General features: G+C 42.2%; 1 protein-coding gene across 4 annotated transcripts in view; it reads left to right on the forward strand.

The window, feature by feature from the left end:
• Positions 1 to 895: 895 nt before the first annotated feature.
• LOC143000832 (plectin-like) overlaps positions 896 to 23,364 on the forward strand; it is a 106,233-nt gene continuing 83,764 nt past the window's right edge. For 3 of the 4 annotated variants that reach the window (XM_076150271.1, XM_076150272.1, XM_076150277.1), the window contains exon 1: positions 896 to 1,091. In XM_076150271.1, coding sequence (XP_076006386.1) covers positions 899 to 1,091 — 193 coding nt within the window. In that variant the 5' untranslated portion in view covers positions 896 to 898. Of the gene's footprint in view, positions 1,092 to 8,479; positions 8,722 to 23,364 lie in introns of those variants that run through there. The other variant, XM_076150275.1, reaches the window with a different exon arrangement.

Genomic DNA, 23,364 nt, shown 5'->3' on the forward strand with positions numbered 1-23,364 from the left:
AACTGCAGCTGCACATCACTGGTAAATATGTAACCTGAAGGCAAGAGGTCAGTGACTGTACAAATAAAGACAACTTAAAGTGCAATGACAAACCGTAGCGATACTACAAGGCACTTTCAGTTTAGGACAGTGACAAATGCCCTTTAAAAACATCTGCATATTGTTATATATACATTTCTAATATTTAAAGGTCATCTTAAATCTACAACATCGCAGTGTAAAATGTTAATCAGTCATAAGAGGAATTAAGTAGATGAAAAATATCTCCTATATCTTCGGTGCTGCAAATTTCCTGTTAAAATACAACTGCAACTGTGTGTCTGTCAAATTCATGCAGTTTAATATGAAACTTTGATGACTCCCGCAGTGAGACTGGGTATGAGTCAGTGGTTGTTATGGTGATGAACCACCACTGCTGGATGCTCTGTATCCTCTACGCCTTTATTCAATCAGATAGAATATAGAATCCATCTCTGGTGTTTTGTCCAGTAGATACCACAGTGTTGCTATGTGAAGTGTGTTTTGCATATGCACTCAGGTGTATATCGAATGTATTCATCATGGTCCTGGTGCTTCTCGCTAAGCACCTCCACTTACCTGATGATTGTTCACAGCGTACATTGTCTGTCTGGGCCTATGTTTTGCATTTTTATATCTCCTACTTCAAGTCCAGTTCAGTTTTATCATGTCATACATTTGAATAGCAGTTAATCATTTATGGAGTGATGTAACAGCATACGGGACAAACATGACACTTTGAACGTCACCTAAATATCAATCCCCTATAGATATATGTCAGGTCTCTATGCAACTATTACAATAACCAGGCTAGAAATATAGAAAAATATTAATATTACGTGCATCTTTTGAGGAATGAATGTAATCTCTCCTATAGGGGATGGCGTCCCGTAAAGACAGACGCAGGGATCGGACCCCTCCGGAGGAAAGCTATGGAGACAGGAGTGGTGTCCCCCCCTGCCCCGGAGACACCCTGCCCTGGAACCTGTCCAAACACCAGAGGGTCAAACGCTCCAAGTCGGCCACAGGGGAGGTCCTGGATCCAGCAGAGAGAGCGGTCATTCGTATAGCAGGTCAGCTTACTCTCCTCATACACACTTCATATTCATCCTGCAAACACCCTGGCTACAAAACCCACAAACATTGGTGCTCCGTTGGATGAGAAGGACTCAGGAATACTTGTAATGCCATTGAATTCTGAGAGAGATTTGGCTTTGTAAGGGAATATGAGGCACGTTATGAAATGGGTCCCTAAACGCACCTTAAAAGAAGAAGATTTATAGGTAATGGAAACACTGACCTACTCCTCTTAGAGAGCCATTCGGAGAGATTCATTACTTATTAATTACATCAGGGCTATTCTCGTCCGCAGTAATCCCCCTTTTAATGAAGTCAGACCTGTTTGCAACGGTGGGACCCTCAGGGCAGCGAAAAGTTACAGACTGAACCTTCAAACCGAGGGATTCAGCTCTCAGCATCAGTTGAACCGAGTTTCTTGGCTAACGGACTTCAGTACTACAAAATGATGTAATGTGTGTGACCTCCTGATATACTTCTTCATCTTGTGTGTCTGCGGGGTTGGAGTTGGTGAGATATTCCCGAATTTGCATTGTGCTTGTGCTGCAGTTTTGAATTCTAGACTGAACAGAATTGTGTTGTACGTGTGTGAGATTGTACTTTCGCTGACGTGGTTTTTCAACACAACAGGATGTGCGTTTGTACACTTAGACAAGCAAAGTGTTGGGGTAGTAGTCGTGTACGTGAGAGGTGTGGTTCTGGTGTCGTTGCTCAAACAATAGACTGGGATCCTTTCCAAAAGGAGCTGTGAGGATTCTGGAAACACATTATTTATTTATACTATCCCTTGGCAGAGCCTTGCAACCACGCTGATTGCTGCTAAGTGTTTCTTACATTTCTACAGTTAATTTAAAGAGACGACAAACGGACTGATGGAAGTGAAACAATGAAGAGTGGAGGGACGGACTGATTTAGTGACAGACGTGTGTAATTCTATCACAGATGTACAATGTACTGTACATTCTGTTTCTGCTCAATGTGAATATCCTAAATTTAACCCCAGCGAGTCCCTGGAGCGTTTAGGAGTGTTTTGCTCATGTCAGGCTCAAAGGAAGTTTTCCTGACCGCAGTGTGTGTGTTAGCGACATTCAGCATCATCCTGTAACCACGTCCTGTGCAGCTCTTCCTCTGTCCGTCAGAAGGCCAGGTCAGGCTTTGTCAGCACCCATGGGCTCTGCTGACTGTTTAACCGGCTGCTATAGAATTCCTGACTATACGTGGAATTATGCATATAGATGAGCCTGAGCCAGAGGGGATGTGAAGTTAAAAGCGCAGTTCTGGTTTGTCATTACCTACTGTGTGTGTGTGTGTGTGTGTGTGTGTGTGTGTGTGTGTGTGTGTGTGTGTGTGTGTGTGTCTGTGTGTGTGTGTGTGTGTGTGTGTGTGTGTGTGTGTGTGTGTGTGTGTGTGTGCGCGTGTGCAGCTCTCTATTGTCCCTCTGTAGTAGTGTGTTGTGGCAAGTCGATAGATTTATGTTTGAACTGAAGCTATATTTTGCTCCACCAAAGCCCAACACAAAGTATAATCACTAAATCATATCATGCAAAAATAAGTGCTTTTCTTTCATACAACAGCAGAAAGCAACAAAATAATCTCCATAATCACTGAATAACTGTAATTGAATGCAGCATATTACTAGAAGGCAGACGTGTGTGTGTGTGTGTGTGTGTGTGTGTGTGTGTGTGTGTGTGTGTGTGTGTGTGTGTGTGTGTGTGTGTGTGTGTGTGTGTGTGTGTGTGTGTGTGTGTGTGTGTGTGTGTGTGTGTGTGTGCGCGCGCGGACGGACGGACGGACAGGTGTTCATTTCTGTGTCTTGTCAGCACATGGCTCATCCCAGCTCTGCTTATCTCTAAATAGGTTTTTAAATTTCATTTGTCTTTATAATCGCCTATTAGAGGAGATCACAGAGTTTTGTAATAGCCTGTGGGAATCAGCCCTGAAAACACATTTGGTAGCTTGTTAAGACTTAACTGAGAACATCAATGGCATTAGTGGAGTGATCACAGGGTCATTGGTATTAAATGAAATGAGAACCGTGCTCTCATTATTATTAAGCTTTTTTGATGGTGCAATCTCTCTCCTGGTGGACCTGATGAACAAATCACTGAATGGTTGAGTTGCCGCTCAGTCAGCTGTCAGACTTGAGACACAGAGGGGATTTACCACACGCTGCCTGGCTCAGAGGTCACGGCGGGACAGGAAGACGTCAGTGGTCTTCTCCAATCCTGGGCAGAGGAATGTGTCAATGCATGCGCGGGTGCATTACTGAGCACTGGTCCTGTAACATAACTCCAGCTGCTGTAGAGGGCACACACTCTACCTGCCACCTTGTGGTTGACATGTGTAGATGTGTGACCCTCAGAGGAACACACCAAAACGTTAGAGGATTGACCCATTTACCTGTTAAGTAATCATTCTATTCTCTTTAAACCTATAATCGATTACTAAAGTTATGTTTGAATATTCATCACTTATTTTACGCTCTACAAAAAATGGATGGATTTATTCATCTAGTTCCTTGTTTTGTGAATTGCTGACATTTGAAGTGGTTTTGGTATATCAGCAATATCATAAATCAAGCAAATGAATATGCTTACTGTACTTCTGTCTCTTTCTTTGGATTAATATATTATTACAACAAGACAAATTCTGCCCAGGGTTGCGCTTGGTGGAGGTATGTCAGTGTTGGCCTTATTATTCCTAATAGAGCCGTTATGATGTGTTACTGAGGTGACTCTGTACGCACACTTACACACACTTGCGATTAGCCATAAATGTTTCCATTGAACTATTTATCTGTTATATTACAGGCAGAAAGGGGAGCTTAAAGAGTTGCACATTCTAGTCTCTACTGTGACTGCGCTAGTGAAAAGACGGGTAACTCTTCATCCACACAAATACAATCATACCAGAGCTGACACGAGCTACACACACACAGATTAAATCCGTTGCCTCTATGGTGCTGTGAAACAACCTGGCCCTTTTTCATTTCATGAAAGCTTTACAGCTGAATAGAATCACATCTCTGCACAATAGAAGATTATCTTATTATATGTACGTATTATGCATTATGTGTCTTTATGATTTTCATTGATGATACATTAGAGATGTGGTCACTTGAATTGATATCTTTGTGAAATTTCAAAGGTGTTTCTTCTTACATTGTTAAGCATTTAAACAAACTGCAGGACAGAAACTATTTTGGACATCAGCTGCAGTTGAGGAAGAGCTGCAGCAGGTTAATAAGTGTCACCTAATTGTACATCAACCTCCATGATTAATTTACACAGCCAATGACCTTTCTTCACATAGCAATAAATCATTTGCCCACCAGGTGGCACTTCCTCTTACACGGCCCAGCAGCCTAAAAGCAGAGTCATCACACAGAGCCATCAAAGCTTTTGGAACACTGTCCCATGTCCTTAACCTGGCTCAAATAGCATTTATTACATTGTGTAACCTCTTCCTCATACTAATAGTACAGTGAATATGATTTTCACTCATTGAAGGAGTGTGTCAGACTGAATAGCTGCATGATTTTTAGATGACTCTGTCAGCTGTACTACGTTGTGGATATCCAGAAGAGGGAGCCAGGCGTGTACAGCTGAACGTGCTTGTTTGTCCCATAGTGTTACTGCTATTGCAACATTATTGCACCATTCTTGCCTGAACATCGTCCAGCTTGGCCTTGCCCCTGAGTGTCTGAGAGGAGCTTAGCCGTGCCCTCACACTCCAACTGACAACAACACACAGTCATTTAGTGAGAAATCTGTTTTGGGTTGCAGGAAATACAAGGAAGGATGGAGGCAGAGTGACTCTCTTTGACCTTCAAACTGTGTCTCTTTGATTAAGCGTATGAAAAACTTTTCTGTCAGAATCTAATGGCAGTGTCAGTGTTGCTGTTTGTCCATTATTTTACCTCTGCATGTGTGCGGTTCATGTTTATTTTTAACCATCATTAGGGATTTGTGCATCAGTAAATCCCTTGATACAGGAGTATAAAAGATGAGCTATGATTTGTGAAGAATGTCGTCTCATTCTCACAAGACAACAGTGTGAAAGACATGAACAATGTTAATGGCCTCAGCCGAGTATGAAACTAAGGGGAAATGCCTGCTGGGAAAAATAAAGACATGTAGACGGTTTATTGTCTAACTGAACAGCTTTGGGAATGCAGTAAATGTTAAATGTTATAAAATTGTAATAGAACATGTTTTGTGAGTGTATGGCATCTGGAATGGAAGATTGATAAGAGATTCATTAAATAAGTCATAACCTTTTTCATTTTCTTAACAACAGGTACCGTTTCCATCACTGGTTATGAGCATATAGATATCACAAAATCCATCTTAAACTACGTTGCCTGACAATTTTCCAACACATCTTTATGTTACATGCTGGTTTTAGGTCATATATCATCATCATCATCATAAAATGTGACGGTCCTCTGCTTTGAGTGCGTTCATCCTTCCCCTCCACTTTAAAATACATGACAGTCATTGTGTCAAGATGCTTTATAAAGCCGTTATGTTACTTATGTCTGTTGTCCTTGTCTCCACTGCAACGTTTCATGTTTAAACCATGTCAACACAGGTTTCGAATATGGGGCCACTTAAAATAATATATAGATACTATCAAAATTGGATTTACCTTAAAAAATGGCTGAAGTATAGCTGTAGTATATGTTTGTAGCATATGTCGACTATAACAATAAAATCGTCCACGACCAAGGTTAAACACAATGTTGACCCGTCAGCGGTTCACACAGTGTCTCATGTCTCACACACCGTGACATACAGGATGCTGAGGACATGGTTTATGTCACACTCTTGCCCTCCATTCATCCCCTGTGGCTATTGGTGGGTATCAAATGAAGTGCAAATACAAACATATGTATATTCTCCATAGAAGTGCACACACATGAGGTTAACAGGTTTGTGCACATAAACACACACATGGGAACACACCCACACCCTCAGATCTTCCAATATGGAAAGCTTGTGTGACTGAGCTAAAGCATACACACACTTGCACCTGTTGAGCTGAGAGCTGCACACACACACACACACACACACACACACACACACACACACACACACACACACACACACACACACACACACACACACACACACACACACACACACACACACACACACACACACACACTCCACCATGACAGGTTCCATTACGTTAAGGGATAGCAGCCAATAAGTACAAAATTATTGAATATTTGCCTTGTTTGTGCATTGAGTACTTATAATTAATACAATATTACTTTTATATTACTGTAGGAAGTTATCGTTTAACTCTCATGAATGGACTTCATAATCTGCAAATTGAATGAAGAAATCAGAGTGAAAATGTGGAATTTTAAAAGTGAAACTGTGTTTGAACCTTGTTAATATGAGAACAGACCTACAGTGCCCACCGAATACTGTGTCTCGGTGCCAGCAAAAGGGTTTCCATTTCCTGTTGAGTGAGTGTAAACACACACACTCTCACTCGTCCCACAGTTGTGATCAAGCAGCGGCATAGAGTTTGGACTTATCGTGTTTCCTGTCAGGAAAGTGTCCTGGCTGATGTCAGATTGGCCTTGGCCAACAGAAACGTCTGTCAGGCTGAGCTGCAGGGATTTTCCTTTTCCTACTTCGCTGTTGCCCATCATTGTGCTGCAAAGGGATCCTGCACAAACCCGGGTGGAAACGATGCTTGGGGGGGTGGATTATTGTCTTGATTCTCCAAATCATTTTTACGAGCTGTGCCATCAGAGAAACATAAACAAGATTCGTTAGATTCTGCTTTTATATTCTGCAGCACTCTATCAGGCTTGGGCCATTTGAAATGCACCATCTGTCTCTGTTCACTGACATGTTTGTGTCTGTGTCTGGCAGCATTGCTGGCATAAATGTTTTTTATTCCCCACCCTGCATTGATATAAATCCATCCTGCCTTATTTGTGACATTGACGTGTATAGTTACAACAATGAAGCGGCTATATTAGATAAGAAATTAGACTAATGACTAATGACTTTGTGACATATGTTTGTTGGCTGTTTCGTGTCTTCTTTAATCATTATTTATCGATGTCTGAACAGTCAGCACCTTACCTGATCAGGTCATCTGATGAATATTCAGTAGTTGATCTCATGTCAAGGGCATCTCTACAGTACAGCTGCCTTTAATCTATTCATTGCTCTGCAGGCATCCTGTATCATAAAAAACAAACAAACTGCTGCTAGTGATTGACTGTAATACAGCAGCTACCAGCTGTGGTGTGTTATTGCAGCTCAGTAAGGATGTTTGTTCGGTAACATTTAGTGATTAAAACAAGACACTGAGCCTAATGGCTTATGATGAGCTCCTCAAAATAGTAATGACATGCTTGATCTCTTTGTCTGTTTGGGTATTTAACATGATTGCACTTATGTCAACTAGTTACTTAGTTACTAACTGGATCATCTTTAATACAATTAGTTTCATGAAAGCACAATAGCTGTCAATCTAATATCATAATGTAGTCTTGTTTATATGCAGGTATCATTGGTGGTTCTCACTAAATTTTGCTATACAATTACAGCATCATACGTCCTCGTTGCTAGATTGTAGTTGTGTATTGTGGTTATAATTATCACAGGTATGAGTGTACACGCTGGCAGAACAGAAATTGCAGTAAATCTGATCAAATCTGTATTTTTGAGACGTGTATATTACTGTTATCCATGGCAAAATCATCAGCTTGTATGTTTGTGTATAGAAAGGTTATCAGACAGTATCTCTCAAATATCAGCCTTTAAAATCCGTTCGGCTGTGTTGTAATTGTGTGTGTGTTTGTGTGTGTGTGTGTGTGTGTGTGAGCATTTTAATTATCGGTGTTGCTGACTCGTGGCGATGGTGTGTGGGTGTCAGTAGACCTGAAAGCATCGTTTCAGTTTCTTACTTCACTTGTTTAATGAGAGGAGGACAAACAAACTACCTACAAGTATATGAGTCTGGATATTGTATTGTGTAGAGAAGCTGCAATGTAATTAAAGTACATTACATGATGCACAGCAGACACAAGAGAATTGAATCTGTAAGTTGTGTCTAATGGTTAGATAGTAATATTGTAATCTGCTTATCAGCCATTGCAATCTAATTTAGTTGAACTGTTACTAGGCTGCCTCTGCTTTACTTGCTGCCGTGCGTCGGCTTGGCAGGTACTGCTGTGTGTGTGTGTGTGTGTGTGTGTGTGTGTTGTCTCGTGTGTGTAACTTTAAGAGGAGGGGCCTGACATTTATATTAGTATTGGTGAGCCAGGCTATGGGAGCGAGAGGGAAGGGGGCGGGGGTGGTGCTGGGCTGTGGAATGAAGTTTGGAGCTGTGGAGGGTTCATACACACTCATCTGAGAGAGCAGACAGAGGACAGCACAGGCTGCCTCACACACACTCACAGACTCACTCAGCTGCAGTGAGGGAGAAGCTGAGTTGAAAAGGAGAGGAAGAAGCAGAGTGGAGGAGGAGAAAGAGGAGAAGAAGAGGGTGACAACGCAGGCATGGCCATGTATGAACCCTCCTACCTGCCTCCCAACGCCGAGGAGCAGGACTTCATCCAGGCTTATGAAAATGTCAGGGAGAAGTATAAAGGTGGGAACCTCCACTCTGCTTTCACTGCTGACAGCTACTGCATGAGAGCATGTGAGGATGAGAGAAGTGTGTGTGTCTGTGTGTGTGTGTGTGTGTGTGTGCTGCTAAAGGGAGGAGCGTATTCTTCGGTCTATGCCTAAGGTGTTATTGACGCCACACAGGTGCGACCACGTGCCTGTTTGCATACACACCTCACCATGCCTTTGGTGAGTGTGGCTGCTGCTGCTGCTGCTGCTGCTGCTGCGTGTGTTTGTTTGTGAAACTGACTGGCGGCCACGCGTGCCACATCTCTTGTTGAGTGTTTTATCGATTGGTGTACATGTTTGCTGTCACTCTTCCAGACTGTCGCTCTCGTGCGTGCGTGCGTGCGTGTGTGTGTTGCGACTGCGAGAGTCCAATTGATTTACTGGCATGCTCACTTTGATGTGTGACCGTAGCAACCAGCCCACTCTGCTGACCTCTGACCTTGATGAAACAGAGAGGGGTTTAACTCCGAATTCTCTGCTGATTATGTTCCAGTATGACAATATTAACAGGTGTCGCCGAAGAGTTAAAGTCATTGTACAGCAGGGACTTAATGCTTTTGCTCTAACTGTTCTCTCTTCTTCTTCGATCCCTTTATCTGTTTGTTTCTGCAGTCCATTACTGACTGTCTTCTAAAATGTGTCTATTGGATATGGATATTAATCAAGATAAGATGTAGATAGTAAGGTCCCAAATGCCACAGCTTCCATCTGACCCTGCCCCACATACTGCACCAGTCCCAATATCCCAACAGTCTCTTTAACCAGCTGTCCCTTTGCTACTTGGGGGAATTTCCAGAGCATCTTTCAAGTGTGTGCTGATCTAGATTCCCCATCCTCTTCCATTGATACATTCTCTCCCTTGCCTTACCTCACGTTCCAACCTTTCTAGGTTCCAAGAGATCCTTGGGACAGAGTCAGAGCTCCCCTATAAATATTGCCCCAGTTTTCCATTTCTTTTTCTATATCGGGAGAGCTTGCAACCGTTTGTGCTGAATCACCGTCGGCTTTACTGTACACGCATCTCTTCATCGCATGGTCTGTTTCTTTAGAGACCCATAACTGTTTTAAAGCTTTTCTCATGTAAGCATTGTGAGAAAGTACTGGAGATAGCGTGCTGATTTGAGCTATAAGTGTAATTGCTGTAAACAAGCGCATCATTGCCAGAGCAGTTGGTGCTGGAGTCCTCCTTTGGCCTCTACATGTGTGTCGTTGGTTTGTATTCGATTGGATATCTGCTGGTGCTCTGCAGACGAAGATAGATTTTGGCTTTGGTAGATTAGTAAGAAGTGTAATGCACCCACATCACGCACACATACGCTTTAACATTTGAAGACAATGGGGGCAAAGTGACAAGTGACGAATGCGTAATTGCACCCGGGTACAGGACAATTACTGCGATAATGATTTTTTGAAACACACGTCATGCATGCGTGGGTGTGTATGCGCGCGTGTGTGTGTGTGTGTGTGTCAGGAGGTAATAGGAAGCAGGAACAGGCTCAGTGGCAGGTGTTTATGTTCCAGACGTTCCTCTGTGATCCTTCCTCCTCAGTGTCTCTGCCACGCCGAGGTCCTGCTCTCCTTATTAAGGCACGAGGATAACAGAGACGAGGAGAAAGATGTGTGTCTTTTTTTGCGTTCTATTTCCATTGCTTCTCCCTGTCTTTTTCTATTTTTGTGCCTTGACGTTTCTGCACTATTCTGCATTAAACCGGGTAACGTGTCTGTGTTGTTATAGCTCATGGGAAAGATTAAGCAACATTTGTTAACCCACGGACCTTGTTTTTTTCTATGTCACTCAGTAATCGGGCTGTGTACAATGTGCATGTGTGCGTTTGCGTACCTGCTACTGCTTGATAATGGAAAGTATTTGGTGTGTAAACATTCTCCAGATACCCAAGAGTACAAATGTCTCCATGTCACACTGAATATAACCAGTCAAACCTACACACAGAGTACTAAGTCTCACAGCCTCCACTTGTCCTGACTTTACGTTTTTTGATTTTACAGGCAGACATAAAGGACTTTAAATCGTCACAGATCAAGATTAATCCTTTGCTGCAGTGTGACGACCAAAACTGTAATGACTATAGCTACTGTGGAACCGTTTAGATGTTACAGCCCATAAATTGATAATATGTGTTATGCAAAACATCTTGTGGATGTCAGAAAGCTGTCCCATGGCATCTCCAACATGCTGCCATGCAAAGAAATCATTTGCTTATGTAATCACTGATGTCATGGAGATACAACACAAAACGTCGTAGGCGTGGATGTTGGCTTAACTGGGCGCTGTCGGGCTAATCCTTTTTTTTTTCTGTAAGCAAAGTGACTGGTCCCTGTCCTGCATTGACATTTATTTTTGGTTGACATTCCTTCATGTTTGGCCCCTGAACACTGTTACACCCAAAAGCAGTCCACTGTTAAGTCTCTGCAGTGTTCGGGTGGTAATATTAGAGAGGCCTTGATGGGAATTACTCTGTGTAATGGTCAATGTCCAGGCACCATCTACTATCATGCACCTGGAGAGTGTCTTTAATAGGTCAGGGTCTGTTATACTTTATGCTTGTGTACTTGTATGGAGCAGAAAAACCACCAAATACCACCTGGCTGATGTCAGAGCCGGTACCAAGAAAATTGGATCCCTGATGGTTTTAGACTGGCGAGTCATAGCGCCGATCTACTCCATTGTAGAGTTCTGACCTTGTCACATTCTGTGAAAATAAACATGGCAACCGTGACAAGTGGCAGTGCTGGAAAGGCTCCCTTAAATACTAAACATTAAACAAAATAGAGGTGGAAAAGGCAACCAAGGTGTTATTAACCAACGTATATGTTCAATTTAAAAGGCCAGTATGAAGATTTTTCGAGGTGATGCCGAGCTGAAAGGGGTTCCATTTTCCATTTTACTCTAATATTGTTCCACTAAATTTGTCATTTTGTTCTGTGAGACAACTCAGATTCATTCTTGAGCTCCAAACTTTTCCAGAAACAGCAGTTGTCTCTGTCTTCTCTCATCTCTGTGCTCGGATGTGTGACACAGGTCTACGTGGCACGAAAGGAGATGAGATCATGTTCACCCAAACGTCGCTTATCCCACGCTGACTAAGTCATTTCTGAGTCTGCTCTTGCTAATGTTAGGCTCTCTGGACGGTAAATACTTGGCCGTCTTCCCTGTGTCCTCTAATACAATTTGTGCTAGCAGGTGATGCCGGTGTTACTGGGCCACCTGACTGGGGGGCCTTGGTCATGACTGCTGGACTGCTGAGGGTTTCTGCAGCCATGACTGGCATCCACATTTGCCCCCCGCGTGTGTCCTGCAAGGCCCTGTCCTGTGTCCTACAGGGCTTTAAATAACCCCTAAATATAGCTACCGCCATGTTCAGCCGGCCAATTAAACGTTATTTTTGGCTTACTTGATTGTCTGCTCAGGGTGATTTAAATTCCAGTTTCTTCATGGATGAAAAACACCAACATTAGCCAACCATTAAGTCTGCTTTCCTGTGTATAAATGAAATTCCAGTGTCTGAGAAGAGTTGAAACCATGATAAGCACCGGTATAAACGTTCTATCATGGTGCCTTTTGGCCCAGCAGAGACTAGACTATCTTTATGAATGACTACAGTAGCTTCTATTTACAGTCATTGTGTGAGATTGTGTGTGTAAGTACTGTGGGAAGTAGTTTCGTCACACACTTTTGTGAATGAGTGAACTATTTAAAAAGCTAAGAGCGGGACTGTGTGTATGTGGGATGGGTGTGTATTTAAAACCCTCTGCGTGTCTTTTTAAAGCTGAATGTATGTTTGCTTGGCAGGCCGTGTTTCCCATCTGTCACACTGACTTGGGACTGATCAGATCTTGTTGCCGATGGCAGTAAGGCCTTAACATTTCCTGTCTTGATAGGAAAGAAATTTTCAAAAAATGATATCAGAGGAATAAGTGATGTGCTTCCTGTATCATGAACAGTTTCCAGATGTGGATGTACATCCTCCTGTTTGATTAAAAGGTAGCTTCTTGGCACTTAACCATGCTGTTCTCTCTGGGCTGTTGTATTGAAAACCTCGTACGTACGTCACTTTGGATAAAAGCCTCTCCTAAATGACTCATTTTAATGATTATGATGATGAACAAGATAGAAACACTGATCATTTTCTTCTCAAATCCTTCCCAAGATGTCACTGTTGCTGCACTGATAACACCAGTCAACATGAGTTTGCTCTACTGTCCTCATAAAGTTTGTAGTTATTAATTGGAAATGCAGAGCTTTTGTGTGAGGATACGCACAACCATCCATCATGCATATGTGTATGTTTAGTTAACATCACATATAATCCTGGCTTTACCCGTGCTCAACCCCTCTTGTGGCTGCATCGCCTTCTGGTGTGTGACCTGTGGATGCAGGAGTTATTGTCTCAGCTGCTCTAGTGGATTTCATCTCCACTCAATGATCACATATCAGGTAGCACTCCCTGGGAAAGTGTATAACTATGATATACAGTGACTTAAGATACTTAATTATAATGACAGCACATTCAGTTGTTTAAATGAGGGTGAAATCATGATGGCCCATATCTGTTACTGAGAATGCATTACATTACTGAAGTAAGTGTGCAGTGAGCATTCCATCACCTACTGCAGCAACTGCTGTTCTTTAGAGGAGCCCCGTCTCTGTGCAAACAAAGTGCTGAATTCACATTGAGGTCAGCTCTTCACAGATGTCAGCGCCAGGTGAAACGCTCATGGAAAGTGGAGCGTTGGTAAAAATATCTATGGATTTGGCGTGTGCGTTAGTCTATATACAGTTGTCATGACATTATGGGTCACTTTTCTTGGACTGCAATGAGGCCAAACGTTGCCCTTTCATTGCAGTTACCCGTCTTAATCCCCAAAAAGGATACTGTGTGTAATGGAGCTTTCTGTTACAGTATTTGTGTTCAATGCGGTGGCAGAAATGGAGCGTTACATTGGACCCATGCATGCTGTGTGTGCCTCTGTGCTTTGCTGCCCTGCTGTTAACAGTGTCACCTCAGTGCAGCAAAAAGCTGTTCCACTCTTTTTTTTTTTTTGCTATTTAGTTTTTTTGTGTGTCAGCATCCGGCCGGCCTACAGTGCTGCCTGGGATAGATCATCACTGACACACAACTGAGGTCAAAGGCAACTGGGGGGCAGGGCTTGATAAGTAAGACTTTGCTGGGATTCCTTTCGGGCCTTTTAAGGGAGCGGGAGAAGTTCCAGAGGGATGATCCTCAATGTGTCGGGCCTTCCTGTCAAACACGCAACAGAACAGAAGCTGCTGTTCTTTTATGCATGAATCTCTTGTGTTTTATGACTGTCTGTGTTGTGTGTGTGTGTGTGTGGTGGTAAGTGAGACAGCGCTAGAAAGGAGATAAAGAAGAAGGAATAGAGAACATTCAGACTTCAAGTGTCAGTGCATGCAAACACTGACGGATACATCCAGCATATGTAAACAGAGATGTCTTTGAGCCTTAGTATGACGCATAGATATATAATTCAAGTAAAACAGGAATACATGCATGAATAAGCAACGAAAGACACCTACAGTATCTGACACATCCACATGCATTTCCTCCATGGGAGCACTTGTCTCATGCTGGGCTTCCGCAGTGTGTTATGCATTTACGCCCTAATCTCTATTAACAAGTGATGTAATGATGACACAGCAAGTCAGTGATCACATTTTAATGGTTGGAAGAAGAAGAGAATAAAAGTACTTTAATAATCCCCAAGGAGAAATGCTTTTTAGTACTAGTATCCATATTTAATCAGGGATTCCTGCGATGTGAACAATTCAAGGCCCCCCTGTGTTGGTTGCATTAGATTATGTGATGAAAATACTTTACGAGCTTTAAGTTAGACTCCCACAGTTAGGATGAGGTATGAATAAAGACCTCACACATTTGAACTGCACCATCTCTGTCACAGCTCTGTCTGAATGCGTGACATCACCGAGTCAGACAGATGTGTGTGTTTCGTTGCCCTAATGCTGCGCAGTCATCCTGTAGATTTATGATAAGATGTCTGTCAGCTGCACTGATGCCCTCACACTATCTGAAATCTTGTTTGGTTTAGAACTCCAGACCTACTTGACTCAAAACCTGAGTGACAGCTGCCATCTTATCAGAGCCTCAAAGCATCAAGCCTCTCAGCTTTGCCAGGGTTGGACATGTGCTTTCACCATTACTACTCCCCTTTTTACACAAACGAGGAGCAGCGTGGTATTTTACAGTTTTGAGTTTCACCCTGTGTTTTACAAGGCCTGCAACACATGGCTCTGTGGTGTGGTGAAGGGAAAAAAGAGTGTGGAAAACACTGTGTGGAAAATACAGATATTTTAACACCTGGGTTGTGTTTGACACAAAGACGCTGTGTCCACTGCTTTGTAGGGCTTGCAGGGCTGTAAAGCTTTATTATGTTGAGAATTTGTCTGGGACTACAGCTTCAAGGCTCCAATGAGCAATGAAAAAGTTAATAGAGAAAACAAAAACAAACCTACACACACACACACACACACACACACACACACACACACACACACACACACACACACACACACACACACACACACACACACACACACGCACACACACACACACGCACTCACACACGCAGACCATGAGCTGCAGTACACTACTGTAGATGGAAAGGTCTTTTTAAAAGCAGAGGAGTCACCGCCTCTGCAAAAGGGAGAACGTCTCTCCCCCTCATTTCCCAACCCTCCTTTCTCTAATTAAAACTGTATGCGTATGTATGGATGCATTCACAGAATGTGGATGTGTGTGAGGAAGACATACATAGATAAGGTGACAAAGTCTATTGGACACAGTATTAGTCTAGCCAATGATATCTATCCAGCTCTCTAAGTATTATATATTTTTTGTAAGCCTTAAAATGAAATCCAATACGGTGCCTTTCTTTCACCAGAGAATGACATTTGTGCATTAAGTCCTATTTTTCTGAATATCATTTTATGTCTTTTACGACATATGTTTTCATTTAAAAACACCTTGTAGGGTTCAGAATAATGATGTGACCAAAGAGAAAGACCAAACATGTGTCTTTCTAAAGTGATTTATGGGCTTCCTGCATCCCAGGGGTCTCATTGGTATGATGGTACCACTCAGAGAGAGAATTCCTTGCATAGTTTTGGGTGTTGCATGAAAAACTTGCATTCAATTCTACATTTATCAACTTATTGTGGTTATGTTGGTGCTTAAATAATACTGTTTTAAGATATTGTTAGTAAATATCAGTCCGTATCTATACTGGATGTTTGACTTTGATATACATATTCAAATTCAGTTTAAGACAAATTGTGGTTTAAGGTGACCAAGGGCCTCGTCTTAGAGTAGTAATGTATTCTTTAACAGCTACTGGTATTCAGTTGTATGCTTAATGTTCTGTACAGACACCACTGTACATCATTTCCATGTCCAGCCTATTGTTGTTGCTGAACAATTATCACAGAGTCTGAACTGAATCACATGGGTCTGGACAGTTGAATGCTGTGACTGCTGACAGTGTTTCTGCTGTTCCTCATCCTCAAAATTTTAGTAGTAATTGAAGTACCGTCTGTACCACTATTGCTGAAATCTGTGTAAATGGAAATGTCTGTGTCCAATGTGAAGGAGCACTTTGTCGAGGGAAGACAAGACCTTTTTTATTTGCCAGAGTAATTTTATTCATATTGAAAAGTGTCCAAATTCTTCTGGAGGCGAGAGCAAGCGGCGGATTGGAAACATTTCTGCTTTATTGGCACAGGGATTCAAATAGGTTGTCGGGTATTAAATTCAGTGTGAGTAACAGTGGGATTTCCCTTCTGCAGGATGATGGTGCATGGTAACGTGTATTAACAGGTACTGATGAGCCTGCGGGTGCATTTGTGATTGCGCCGGTCTATTTCTTTGTCGGCGCTGTCATTTCCTGACTCTGAAAGGCCACGAGTTTACTGCCAGTCGGCGGTATTCAAAGCAACTGGAGCCGGTGTGACAGTCACCACCCGGGCCAGAAATGTCACGGCAGGTCACCCACACAGCTGACGATGGAGAGAATGTTCCCCACGTGCACACACACACAGACAGACACACACACACGTACGTTCAAACACATTGACATTGTAGATTAAGTTCTCTCTCCTCTTTCTCACACATGTACCCACAGAAGTATACACATGCATGCACACGCTCCCCTGGGGTCTACAAACTTGCCACAGGACATCACTTGTTACATTCTACTCTGTTAACGGACCAATGAATCTGTTGTGGCCTTAGATCCTACAGACAGGGGAGTAAAAACCTGTCAATAGTGTTACATACCGTCCACACACATATTCTCTTCTGCTCCTCTGCTTTGACAGAAGATGCGTTCAGTGGCGTGCTAACTACCGTAAATGGCACGGCTGCCTCCAAACTTTCCCCAAACATGGTTACACAAGTTACGGTTAGATAAATGCTGTGATTTATTTCCAAGATAATAAAGTTCCTGAAAATGTAAACCATGCGTCCAGTGCTTTGACTGCTTGTGCTCTGAGGGGTGTGACCGTATATCAGGTCAAACAACCATGCTGGGGGAAAATTTAAAAAAGCATGTTTGTTTTCTTATCACAGAGTTGAAATCACAGCTAATTTTGGCTTTCCTGTACTTTGGCAGGGGAAGGGAGGGGAGGGGAGGAGAGGGAGCGATATGAGGCTCAAGTAGAGGTGGTGGTGCCTATAAATTCAATCCTGGATAATTTCACATCTTTATTGTCATACGATGTAAACTGGTACCACGAGTAATGCTGGATTGTATATGATGAGAAGCACAAATGGGGCTTGAATGCTGTGACCTCCACAATTCCTTTGCTCTTCATTGTCATTCCAAAAAATTGTCAGTTTAAGGGCAGGAGCTCTGACATGGTGCATACTGTGCTTAAATGTGTGGCAAAAGCTGGGCTGATCAAGACGGATTTAGATTAAAAGAACATGTTTTAATTGCCCCAAACTCTATTGTAGTACAGCCAGGGTCGAGACCAAAAATCAATCTGCTCCCGAGTCTAGACTCAAGGGTAATGGGATGTGCCTTGATTTTCCTCTAGTCTTGGGTCTAGACTGAAAGACGTAAGGCCCTGAGGGTCGGCTGAAGTTCTGCTCAGACTCATAAAAAATTCCATTTAAAAGCGCTGTGCAGTGTTTAGCTGGGTGGGTTTCAGTTTGTCTCTAGTATAAGGCAACAGGAAGAAGCAGGGGAGAAATAGAGACTGACACCTGGGTGTCAGTTTTGGAAAGGCTAAAATGTCTGTACATGAATCAATGTAAATCTGTTAGACATCTGGGACGCAGCCCATCATCCATCCTGGGAACAGAGCATAGCGGCCAGTAGCCAGAGTGGCGCCTCTCGAAGTATAGTCATACAGAGAGTCGACAGAAAAAGATGATGAGGCACTCGGGGTGGGAGGGAGACTGAAGGGAAGTGGAGAGACAGAATGCTGAAATGAAACTAAGATAAATGAGAGAGGATAAGCAGAGAGGAAGGAGGGGATAGTGTGGAGTCTTTCCCCGGGCATGTGGTTGATTTCACACCCAGCTGCAGTTTGCTAGGATTGAGGGACATGTGTAAGGTGAGACAGGAGGTGTGATGTCACAGTGGATGACAGGAGTCCTACCAGAGTGGAATTTATGTTCGACCTTGAAAACGGCTGTTTCTGCCAATTCAATGGCATGACAGACACACAGACATACACATTGTTGTGCACTTGTAGTGTACAGAGAAATACATGCAAGTGGTGCAACACAATGAGATTGACATTCTTCCCGTTCCCCGTTTCACTGCAGAGTTTTGGCCAGAATATGTCCGAACCTGAAGTGATTCTAAAGCAACATTTTGACTTTTCCATCCTGTCAAACATTTTATGATAAGTTAATGTGAAAAGCTGCACAACCCTCTAACTTTGATATGACTTGGAATTTGTTTTTTTTATGATAGAAAATGTACACATTATCAATCTCCATCTGGATCTGCTGTTGCAACCATGAATTTGAATACCTTTCTTTACCCCCTCCATATGCATAATTCCAGATCAGTCAGACTCATTGCTGCTATGTTATGGCCTTTAAATGTATCATGTTGCTTTAGCACCCCCTAGAGGCCACATTGCAGCAGGTTTGTAGTTGGTTTGAACAGTAATGTCATTAATATTTAATTATTAAGCGTTGCATGGAACTACATAGAGCACAAGCCAACAACAGAACCTGACCCAGCTTGAAACTTCTGTTCACAAACTCCCACTTAACTTTATCATCCTGATGAAACACTCAATACAGAATAAATGACTATGAAACGTTACAGGACAGGTGTTTGTGATGATCGGGCCTTTGAGCCCGGATTCAGTGCAACAATTTTCCAGTGCTTGCTCACCAAATGATTGTAGCAGCTTCCTTGTTGTTCCCACTGCCATAAACAAGTGTCACTGCCTGAATCCACCATAGGAAAATCTGACAGCCCACAGCAGCGTCAAGCTTTTCTGTCCAACTGTTGGGTTTGGTTTACATACACACACATTAACTCCGTGTATTTCCCTTAAAGCCCCATGAGAGGCATCCATTGGCATGGTCAGTGTTTCCAGTGTTGAGTGTCACAGCTCCCAGGAGGCTTATGCTTCTCTGTAAAGAGGCAATCTGAATGTAGCTCTACAGTAACATTTGTCTGTATTCGAAGTGCAGCGATAGTTACAAAAGTGTAAACATTTTATTCTCAAATATGTCACCTATATCAGCTTATCACCACTTACTTCTTCCCTATGCTTGTTTAGATTGCTTGGGCTTTACAGGTTAAGAACAGCCCCTAGTGGATCATCATCCTCATAACAACAGATGTGATCCATCTACTATACAGTATACAGCATCATAAATGCATTTTTTAGGGAATCAGTAATATTATTTTAATGATAACATTAGATTTCAGATAAGAAGATGTATTTGAGGAAAGTTTCCTTAGTCATGCTTTGCAAAATGTTCAGTAGCTAGATTAAGTTAAAATGACAGCATCTCCCTTGTGATTAGGTTGGTCCAGCTCCAACCTACTGACTGAGTAAAAACCAGTGAGTCAGAACGTGGGTGGGGGACCTTTGGGCTTCAGCTCGCTCCCTGACCACAGCAGAAAGCCTTTCACGTAAATCACGCCCTCATTTTCTCCCTTCTGCAAATAGTCTGTGACTCGGAGCAGAACCTTGCAGTCTCCTCCTAGCTGTTGTCATGGAGGCATTCCAGATCTCCAAAAGCAGGCTTAACGTAGAGCACAACCTGAAGGCCCCCATGGGACCTGAGCTGAGGTTGTTTTAATGGTTGTGCATGGGAGGAACCCTGCAGGGGTCATTTGTTCCATCCCCTGTTTCCCCTCCGTCTCACTCCCAGAATTCCACTCCACACTTTGTGTACAGATTACCCATTCTGTGGAGCTTTAAACAGCTGTGTGCTGTTTGCCTGACTAGTGAAGAAAGCAGAATGGCCTCAAGTACATCTCGTACACATTCTTTTGGAACTTTGTGTACACACACACACTGAACAGTGAAATCCAACAGATTTATCATGATCATTCAGTAAACTATGAAATGATATCCAGCAAATCCAGTACAAGCTGAAAGAACAGTGGAAGGTTGCTGATAGTGTTGGTTGGCTTCTCGAATAGAAGTGAAGAGACTGAGATCAGAGGATGGAAGTCCACATTAGAATGAGACAATAAGGGAAGATAACATTGTCTAGGCCACTCCATTTCTTTTATAGTCATATGTAAAATCTGTCATATTATACTATATGTGTGTATGTGTTCTGTGAGTGTGACAATACAGTAATCCAATTTCTGACTTGAAGATAACCTTCTATATAACACAGTATAGTCACACTCAGTAGTTAACATGCACATTCAATCAATCATATTATAATCATTGTATTGAAATATGACAGACACATATCTGACAAAAGTGTGCATGCAAACATAGTGGCTGACATGTATGTACTACTGATAATACTACTACTACCTAATCCTTTATATTCACATCAGATTTGAACCCAGATCAATCGGCTATAATCCTGTGAGCTCAGTGTATTGGTGTAACAATTTTGTTGCTCAGTAAGACAGAGATTATGTCTCTTGGTGGGGAATCAGGCCTCTTGCTGACTGCTGTCCCGAGCTCTAAGCCGGAGCATTCAGTCAGAGATTTGAGCGGCCTGGTGACATCAGACAGAAGGAATGTTTTGTCTGCATGTCCACCGCAGGGCTATCAGTCTGATGTGAACAGAGGTGATACAAGCATCACAGCTGACACAGTAGAGCTATGGAACAATCTTTGATGAAACACACACAAAGACAAAGTAGGGTTCTTCAAGGTTAGTCTAGTAGGTCATAGTTTAAGACCCTCAAAGTCAAAGAAGCTGGAACCAATTATTAGTGGAAATTTGGCATTATTCTTTACCAGTTCGTACCTGTTTCATAGTCGAGGGAAGTTTATTTGTATAGCTTTAAATTACATACAATGTCTCATGCCTACATCCAGAGTCTCTATGCAGTGTCTCTTGCTTTTGTTGCTAAGGAACAGTAGAGACGCATACAATGATCAGCTGTGTATTTTCAACAGCAGTGTTTACACAGGCCAGTAAGGCTAGAGATCCAGGGCCTAGGGTTGGTGGTCATTAGTTATGATCATGTTACAGGCGCACATACCAACGTTTGTATTGTATATACAGCTTACCCTGGGCATCATTTCATGTGGCGGGACAGCTGTCAACTGCTGAGGAGATCCTGCACACAAGTCAGTTATTGATTTAGATGTATAAAGAATACATGAAAAATGTACCGTTTTTTATTAGAAATATTAATTCCTGTATATGTGTGTGATTGGGTTATTTGGGCTTTTAGCACCAATGACTCAGTTGATTTCTCACTTAAATTAGCTTTATTACCTGAATTACCACAATCAATCATCAGTTTTTCAAGGTAAGATTCTAAACAATATTTTGGAGTTTGGCTCTATTGAGAAGGATTTAAAGTTACTTCTTAAAAGCGTCAAAAACTGTTCCTGTGTTACAAATGTATTCCTGATAGTATCTAACTTCCTTTTTGATAAAGTGAACAGTAGGGGTCATGACTCATTGAGCTCAATGGCACTGTTAAAAACATAGTAAAAAGGGAATAAAATGACATCCAGGTATATTTGCTCTCTAGCCGGAGCCGTAATGTGGCTGGTGCTGTAGTGATAAAGCCATCATGGACGCAGCAGCTCAGACGGCTGGTGAGAGGCTCCTAGGAGATTCCCATCACATGCTTCAACAAATAAACCTCAGCAGTTTACAGGCTCTCTGGCTGCTTATAAACTCCTGTATAGATTGGCAGGATCCTGTTATAAGTCTGTGCTAGAGTTAGAAAATACAGAAAAGCAAATAAGTCCAGAAGAGCACAGGGATGACAAAGTCCCGTCCCTCATAACTCCCATTCCTCACAAGAGACTGTTATGAAAAGCTGCTAGTGGTCCAAAGTTTCATCCCTGCAACCTTGTACATTTGAAGAGTTTGTGTTTGACTTTGTAAGCTTTTTGTTGCACTACGTAACCATATGAGCAGCTGCAGGCCTGTGGCCTGTGGCCTGTGGCTGATGGTTTACATCATTGTAAACCATTTGCACAGTCCAGATCTCACACACATGGTCAAAACAAAGAAGAAATATTGACCTGAAGCTCCGTCTCACGGAATGTTTTACACCAAGGGTGTGAAAAATGACTGCCAACCACAAAGAATGTGAATACATCACATGCACGTGGGATTGTTTCAAAAATGTATTAAATCCGATTTTTGACAAATCATTTTGTATTTGTGAAAATTTAGAACAGTAACAGAATGACCAATAAACACTGTTGGTACTCACATCGCTTGAAAACTACCACTGAATAATGAAGTGTAATGTATCAACTTTTCTTTTGCCATATTGCCAATGAACAACCACATTATTTTAGTGTAGGCCACATCAGCAGGTATTTCTTTGCATTTTATATGTTTTATAGGCTTCTTTTTCTTCCCTCAGTAGTCACGTAAAAGACTACACTGTGAAATTGAAGGGATAGAAAAGTGAAGTAAGAAATGTCTAAAATTACCTTATTTTGCCATCGAAAACGTAGGGAAAGATCAGAAAATCTTTCATATAAACCTCATAGAGAATTATTGATACAAAAACATCTGTGACTGCCCTCAAATCATCATCCAATCTTGATGATGATTTACAGCTGGTTATAGGCAGCGTCTGCTATCAGCCAAAGCAAGCAGTCGAAGACTTAAATGCACAACACACAGCTGGGTCCATCTGTAAGAGTGTGTATATGTGTGTGTGTCGTTCTGTTTTATGTCTGCAATAAAAAACATGCATGCACAACTATTCAAGGATGACACTATTAAATCACACTACACACTTACACAATAGCCATTTTGAAAAAACACACTTGAGTGATTTCTCTGTGACTGTGGAGAACTAGACTTCCATTTCTCTGCTGCCAAGTATGTGACATTCATTTCCTCAAGACTTCCTTTATTATGTACAAGAGGCCATTCAAGTGCTGAATCAAATAATAGTTCTGCAACAA

This window comes from Genypterus blacodes, unplaced genomic scaffold (assembly GCF_046128005.1).
Source record: "Genypterus blacodes isolate CSIRO-AG114 ecotype Tasmania unplaced genomic scaffold, CSIRO-AGI_Gbla_v1 ptg000052l_1, whole genome shotgun sequence".
Classification (NCBI taxonomy): domain Eukaryota; kingdom Metazoa; phylum Chordata; class Actinopteri; order Ophidiiformes; family Ophidiidae; genus Genypterus; species Genypterus blacodes.